Raw genomic sequence first — 8,337 nt, 5'->3', positions numbered from 1 at the left:
ATATTGATGAATGTACTCTGGGAACGCATGGCTGTGACAGAAGCAAAGTTCGAGCCAAATGTACAAATACGGTAGGAAGTTACACTTGTTCCTGCAATAAAGGCTGGGAAGGAAATGGAACGCCAAACTGTGCTGGTAACAATGCCATATCCAATGTTATATAGGTTTATATACAACTACATGCAAACTGAGCTGGTAACAATGATATATCCAATGTTATATAGGTTTATATACAACTGCATACAAACTGTGTTGGTAACAATGTCATATCCAATGTTATATAGGTTTATATACAACTACATACAATGTTTGTGTCATTGCCGTTTAATGGAAGCATAGTGGCAACACTGTCATTTATTTACCTCAATACTATTTACCTTTTGTTGGTAGGATTTTAATGTTGCATTGCAAATACTTTTTCTCCAGATATAAATGAATGCTATCGTGGCACCCACAATTGTGCTAAAGAATTAGCCATCTGTGTAAACACCCCAGGATCCTTCCGATGTACTTGTCCCAAAGGTTATACATTGGCAGCAGACAAGAAAAGCTGTGTTGGTCAGTAGTTCTTATAAAATCAAATACGTTCTTAAATCGTTTTGGTTACACTGCTTCATCATTAGAACTACAAATTCAAAGACTCCAATCACACGTATTTTGACCAATTTGTGTAAAAATTTTAACTGTCTTTGGGATAACACCCTTGCAGATGTCAACGAGTGTCTCTTGGGTACAGACAAATGCCATGCGAATGCCAAGTGCACAAATACTGTGGGTTCATACATCTGTGCATGCAAAACCGGATTCGAGGGTTCTGGACAAATGTGTAGAAGTATTTTCAAATTTTCTTGTGAATTTCATCTGCTTCATTTTCATCATTATTTAACAATAAACTGACTTTTCCCAGAGCAAAAAAATGAAAGGATAATGAACAATTTTGAAGGATTTAGATCAACATAAAAGTTTATTGTTAAATAATGATGAAAGTGAAGCAGATGAAATTCACATGACTGGTAAATGATTAGAAGCTGATCCTTTTGCACTTAAGACTTTTTGGAAAAGTTGTCTGCCCTTTGTAAAAATAAGAAAAATCTCATGTTCTAAAACTGTGTGCGGTCAATGATTAATTTTATTTCATATTTTCATAAAAAGAAAGTGTTTGTAACTTTCTACCAAGAGATGATTATGAAAATAGACTTTGTTTTTAAAATATTGTAATAAAACATGCTTTTCCCATATACTTCAATGTTAAATTCTAGGTGAAATAAATCAAGCAGTAAACAAAATTTTGAAAAAAGAAAACAAACAGGGATTAATCTCGAAATTCCTATATCGAAACAAATTTAGGAATATGGCAAACACGGACCCCTGGATAGAGCAGGAGTCTATCAAATGAATTGCACCGGATATACATTCGTTCCACATCATATATCTCCGTTCAATTCAGTTCGCTTTTGGTGTTCTTGTAAGAAAGGATGCGCGTACAAGAGAAATAAATGCATAGGTATGTGTAGAATTACTTTATATATCATACAACAACTTCTATATCGTCACATTGTTGTGGCTCTATATCTTAATGTGTGTTTGTGTCGCTTGGATATTGCGGGCATCATATCCTGACGCCATGTTACATGAAAATATTGATATTTCCACTATATACGTAATCATTGTACAGTTATGTCGCCATTGTATCACAATTTACTGAGATATTTGTCTTCATATGGTGTTAAATCTACTCCTTACAATGAAACAGCAACCGAAAATACTTTTTCACAGAATGGACACCAAATAATAGAGAAGCAAAATAAGGTAATTTGAGAAAAGGGTGCCGTACTATCTTAATGATTAAAAATAAAGAATTGGTGTTGGTATTGTCATCTTCAGATATAGGTGGATGCGGTCTGGGAATACACGCGTGCAGGGGACATTCTCATTGTGTCAACATTATAGGCTCCTATAGGTGTGCATGTGATACAGGATTTAAACTGATCGGCACCAAGTGTGTTGGTGAGTGTTACAATAGTATTTCTTACATACCACAATTCAAATTTTTTGAAAATTATGCCCATTAAACTTTTCCACAATAAATCATAACCTACATTTGCATAGACAAATGTTTATATCATACACAGTTTCACCCGTACAGTTTTTGGAATTGCAAAAAATATAGCACACCAATTTCTAATGCTATCTAATTCCTTTCTATTTGAAACGTTTCGTTTGCGTGTGGAAAAATTGCAGCGTAATATATGATTACGGAGGAGTGAATTGTCGGTATAGGTTTGTTTACCTGTGTTGATATAAAAAGGACTGCTTCACTTTTTTTGGAAATGTCTTCTTTTTTTATGTCAGATATTAAACATATAATTCATTTAATGTTGATCACCAAAATTTGAACCTTCTGAATGCAAGGATAAGAGCAGTATTTTATCCTACCTCTGTGTTAGGTAAACAAAGACTCGATTTGAAAACAAAGAAGTGAAGTGTTGGTTTTGTACTTTGAAGCATCCTAATGTTACACAGTCACAAATCTCACTTTTAGATGACAAATTTTACCTAAAGAATATTTGACATGTGATAGATATAATAAACTTAAATCGATATCCATTGCTTTTGAAAACTTTGTAAACAATAACATACTGCAATTTTTGTTTACAAAACAAATAATGAACGTTCTACAATGAGCGTCGATGGTAATGCATGACCTTAATTTATATGAGACTTTTAAACATATTAAACTGTAGAATTTGATTATTAAAAGTGAAAAACAAACTTTTGGGGAAAATCGTGAGTGAGTCCTTTTAAGTGATAGATACACGGTTTCCATGATGAATTTATTCTTCGATTCATTTGGTAATAAAAAAGTCTTTTTTTAAATCCATGAAGTATAGTTCTCAACAGTTAGATCAAAACATGGTATTTCAATTCTGAATACAACATTCCGATTTATAAGGTGAAAGGTCAAATCGAAATATAAAGTATCAAATTAGATAAGTATCAAGAAGAAAAACATGTATCAACTTTATACTTTAAAAGACATTGATGAATGCAAAAGACGAACAGATAGGTGTGACAAAAAACCAGGATACGCCACTTGTACAAATACAATCGGATCGTACACATGTAAATGCAACACAGGATTTGAAGGAAATGGATTTGTATGCAGAGGTAAGTCATGATACATAGTCATTAATTTTCCTTGTAACTAACGCCCCCTCCCTCTTAATCATAAATATGTTAGAAGTATTCCTACATTTGAATTTTCTGGAAATTGAGTACAACTTTGCTATACTTAATTTTCAGTTAACATGGAAACAATTTTGAGACATTTTATTTTGAGTCGAATCTGCAAATAATTTTGCATTTGATTCTGTACATGAGGGAAGTAATTTTCGCATCGTAAAATAACAAACACTGCAACAAAAAACAAAACAAAAAACAAAAAACCAGAACATGTAATTTTGTGTTGAATAATACCCTGACGATGAGAATCCTCAAAATGTGGCTGATGTCGCCACTTATTGACATCTTTAAATAAATACAACTGTATTTGTTTTCAAAGCGAATTGTTGCTTTTCATATTTCAGAAATAGGAATACATATTTTGCATCATAAATCTATTAGATCCGACACTTTGGATGTAGAGTGTTGTTGGATTGTAGTGTTTATATATATATATATATATATATATATATATATATATATATAAAGTCAAAAAATAAAATCCAATACTCAAACTTAAATAGATAAAAGTTTGAGTATTGGATTTTATTTTTTGACTTTATTCTACCCCGATACCAAGAAAAAAGAATTTATTGAATATATATATATATATATATATATATATATATATATATATATATATATATATAAAGAAATATAATAAACTGTACACAAAGTTAAAATTTCAACTCAAGCGCTTTCATTTTATAATCCTCAGGCGTTACATTTCTTTTAAATTTTATACCGTACACTGTGATTTTTTAAAAACACAATTTGATGGAGGTCAAGTGGTGGTTGGAGGATGATTACACATCTGTCGTACGACAGATGTGTAATCATCCTCCAACCACCACTTGACTTTGGAACAAGCCCTAAAGGTGAAATATGCATATTAGACACAGGAGGTTGTAAAAAGGGGCCCATTAACCTTCGCTGTTTAACTTCTTCAAGGATTTTTTCCTGTAACTGATCATGATATTTGAATTGACTAGCTAGCTGACCTCAAATTGTCTGAAAACGTGAAAGTTCGAGGACCTGTATAATTCAACTTGAAGCCATACGTAAACCCATGTAATATTTCCTTTGCCACATGCCTGATTGCATATTGGTGCAGATACTGTGCTAATTTAGAGACCCTGATAGGAGTTGAACCGAGCTCTCAGAGGCCTGGGTGCGGCAAATCGAGGGTACTTTTGCGGGATCTGGTGTGCTGGTCGACCCCTTTGTTGGGCCCCTGTCGTAAAGGTTGTTTAGGACTGAAAGAAGGAGCTTTACTAAACGTCTTCGTGTTTCATTTTTATTTTTTACCTACACTTTTACCGATCATTGCGAAAAGTAACTATTATCTATCTATCTATCTATCTACCTATCTATTTATATATATATATACATGTAAATCATTTGATACTCTTCCTTTTGAGTTACATATAAGGTCTTTACTTAAATTATCCAGTACACACTGTCATTCATCAGTTTTGTTCATTGATCCTAACTCCGTTTCCCTTATCAGACTCCAAATGATTGCTGTCGGCCTTCCCCCTACCATCTGGTGCTCACTTTATACCATCAATGTCAAGATACTTAATATGCGAATTACAATTTGTTCTAGATATCAATGAGTGTGAGAGAGGGACAGACAAATGCCACAGCCGAGCTGATTGCACTAACACAATTGGGTCCTACAAATGTTCATGTCGTACTGGTTTTGAAGGAAGCGGATTTACATGCACAGGTAAAATGATACTACACTCTTCTTTCTCTTTTGCATAGTCAAAAATATGATTTGAGGCATTCTTATGTTCGGAGTAAGTTTATACATGTAGTTATTTATTGTAATTGAATTAGAAAAGAAATTCTAAGACATCTACGATTCTATTACATTAGATATTAATGTGTGTACAAGAGGGTCACACACATGTGATAAACGGAATTCACCGAAACGGGCAACTTGTACCGATACAATCGGATCGTTCACGTGTAAATGCAACATCGGATTTACTGGAGATGGACATACCTGTCGCGGTAAGAAAATGTTTTGTGGAGTAAAATGTATATAGCTTACAAAAGCATTGTACATTTCATCATGTGACCAAAAAACGAGTTAATAAACTGATGCGTCCGCTAGAAGAATATAATTCTAAATAAGTGACTCTTGGTATTGCATATACTCAGAACTCTTTCTACACAGTTGCGTTTTGTTTTCTTATGACTGGAAAAGTCTTTATGACATTAACCTATGTTTTAAAGACATCAACGAGTGTACAAGCAATACGCACAATTGTCATCGTCCACATACCGAATGTTCGAACACGATTGGGAGCTTCACCTGCAAGTGTAAGAAAGGATTCCGAGGAGACGGCTACATATGCAGAGGTGAGACTAGAGAATAGAAGACAACTAAAGTGTTCAATATAAGAAGGGAATTAGCAGAAGAAAGTTTTCAGTGGTGAAGCTAAAACTGTGAAGTGATATTAGGAAATGCATGTCACAATTGTCTCTATAGTATGAGTATAAAAGAAAACCCTTGTGATTATTCTCGTATGTGATTGACAATTTTAATGCATATGATGTATAAGTAAATCAGAGTTATGATTATAAAGAGAAGGGCACAATTTTATCACTTGTACATCAAACAATTCAATCTTTAAACTTTAACAACGAATTGAAAAATATTCAATTATACATGGGCAGTGGAGGTTATCCACGTGCAACACTTTAAGACATCAATAAAAAGAGTTCTTTTCATGATGATATTGAGCTATGTTTATGAAAATGTCAAATGATAGTGAAGGTCATGATTGTTCTCTATATTTCAATTCTAGGTAAACTACTTTCAATATGTCTTCTGTTAGCATTTGCAGTTTACTTTCGATAATATAAAAAGGAGTGAAAACACGACAAGTAATAGTGAAAATGTTCCTTCTTCGTTGATATTTTAGAAATTAATCAATTTATTGTCTTTCCCTTTACCAAGCCATCGATGTATGCAAGGAAAACACACATAACTGTCACAGACCCCATGCCTGGTGTGACAACACGATTGGTTCCTTTAGATGTAAATGTAAAACAGGCTACACAGGGGATGGCTTCACGTGTACAGGTAAGCATTTCCTATCTTAAATGGGATATACTCTTTCAACTCAACGATGTAAACAAAACTCATGATACACGTAATTTAGTTGTCATTAAATCCTCAGTATATCTATCACTTAAATTAGCTTTTTCCAGATGGATAAATTTAAAATGGCATTATTAATGTCCTTTTTCATCCTCTTTGTGATGGTGTTTTACTGACAAACTTCTTCTGAGAGCTTTTCTAGTGTATATTTTTTACAGTTTGAAAAAAGTATAGTCAATTAGTTCTTGCCTTTTTTTTCAATAATTCTAATGGTTAAACGGCTGGGTTTTTTTTATATTTATAGAATTAATGAGATTGATCACTGTTTTTTGTTGTTTTTTACATTTACATGAAGAGAAATATGAGAAGTAAGTTTTACGTAGAACAATTAAATTAGAAAAGGATATTAATATGATATTGAAACGCGTGTAAAAATCAGTACAAGGAAGCATTCATTTCTCTGAAATAATTGAGACAGGTAATATACAATATCACATCTGCTGTAGTTTATTTCTCAAAAACTAAAACCCAAGTACAAAATATAAAATGCAACAATTATGAATTGTGATTTTAGTGATCGAGAAAGAAACCTTCAGCCTTGCATGATATCAGTTACAAAAAGGGTCTTTTCTTCAAATAATTGATATGTTATTTACAAGTATGTTGTGTGTCATCAAAAAATATCAAAATAAAAAGATCCGCATATGCATTCAAATTTTTCGGTGGAGAATGTACTCCTAAACCTTCAAATGATTATGTACTATTGATTGATTATGATATTGGTTAATGAAGTGTATACCTTTTAACAGTTACAACACCCCTTTGCTTACAAAATCAAAAGTATATTTCTGTAATTAAAGTTGTACTCTAACATAAAAAAGGACTATCCACTATTTTGATCTCATATTTCTATTTTTTCATATCCCATGTAAATGAAAAGAAATGATTAATGTAATTATTTCATTTAAGAGACTATTAGATTTATTATTCTGTTAGAATTCCCATGGGCACGAATAGAGACTATTAGATTTATTAGTCTGTTAGAATTCCCATGGGCACGAATAGAGACTATTAGATTTATTAGTCTGTTAGAATTCCCATGGGCACGAATAGAGACTATTTGATTTATTAGTCAGTTAGAATTCCCATGGGCACGAATTGAGCTCCTTTGTTAGCTGACCTGTTTTTGTATTCCCACGAAACATAAATTATTCAAAAACTTTTACGTCAGAAGAAAAAATTTCTTGCTGTGGCCTTTTATTCGACATTAAGATATAACGACGATGTTTTATCTATTAACAATAATAACTTTCATTCATATATCGATTCGATATATCCCTGTGATCTCGAAATAAAAGACACCAAAGTCGTCCACCTCTGTTTCATACTTAGATATATATTTTCATTTATGTAGCAATATTCCATTATCATCTGCATATGGTGTTTATGTCTCTCAAATGATTCGATATGAAAGATCTTGCTCTGCGTATGGTCTGTGTTCAAATCGAGGCAGGCTACTGGCAAACAAGTTGATATTGCATGAGTTTCAACACTCTTGTTTAAAGTCAGCATTTCGCAAATTCTATGGTCGTTATAACGATCTAGTTTTCCAATACAACCTATCATTGGGTCAAATGCTGTCTGACGTGTTCCATACCTATGGTTAGGCCGTCCTTGGCACACTGATTTCGACTACAGTAAATTCCGTTTACATGATCAAGATATTGGACCCACGGTTGGTGTGACCGGTTGACAGGGAATGCTTCCTGATCCCACCTCTGTTGTATCCGGGGATCCGTGTTTGCCCTACTATCTATTTTGTATTGCTTGTAGGAGTTATGAGATTAATCACTGTTCGTTATCTTCACCTTTTATCATCATTTCCACCCCACCCCCCAACATCATGGCTACATCCTTTTGAACATTGCATGGAACTGGTATTACATTGTAAAAAGTATGATATAACATTGTACGAGTTTTAGATTCTGTCATTCTTG

The 8,337-nt window shown here is 33.2% G+C and overlaps 1 protein-coding gene and 1 long non-coding RNA gene across 2 annotated transcripts in view; both read left to right on the top strand.

Annotated features, from left to right (window-relative positions):
- On the top strand, positions 1–831 carry LOC130046740 (uncharacterized). Its single transcript, XR_008795730.1, has 3 exons — positions 1–135; positions 427–558; positions 710–831. It is a non-coding gene; the product is annotated as an uncharacterized LOC130046740 (long non-coding RNA).
- A 561-nt stretch (positions 832–1,392) lies between these two features.
- LOC130047256 (IgGFc-binding protein-like) overlaps positions 1,393–8,337 on the top strand; it is a 72,097-nt gene continuing 65,152 nt past the window's right edge. The window contains exon 1 of the mRNA XM_056141881.1: positions 1,393–1,504. Within this exon, the coding sequence (XP_055997856.1) occupies positions 1,393–1,504 (112 nt within the window). The remainder of the gene's footprint in view (positions 1,505–8,337) is intronic.

This window comes from Ostrea edulis, chromosome 6 (assembly GCF_947568905.1).
Source record: "Ostrea edulis chromosome 6, xbOstEdul1.1, whole genome shotgun sequence".
In the NCBI taxonomy this organism is placed as follows: domain Eukaryota; kingdom Metazoa; phylum Mollusca; class Bivalvia; order Ostreida; family Ostreidae; genus Ostrea; species Ostrea edulis.
This window is presented reverse-complemented; position numbering and strand designations above follow the sequence as displayed.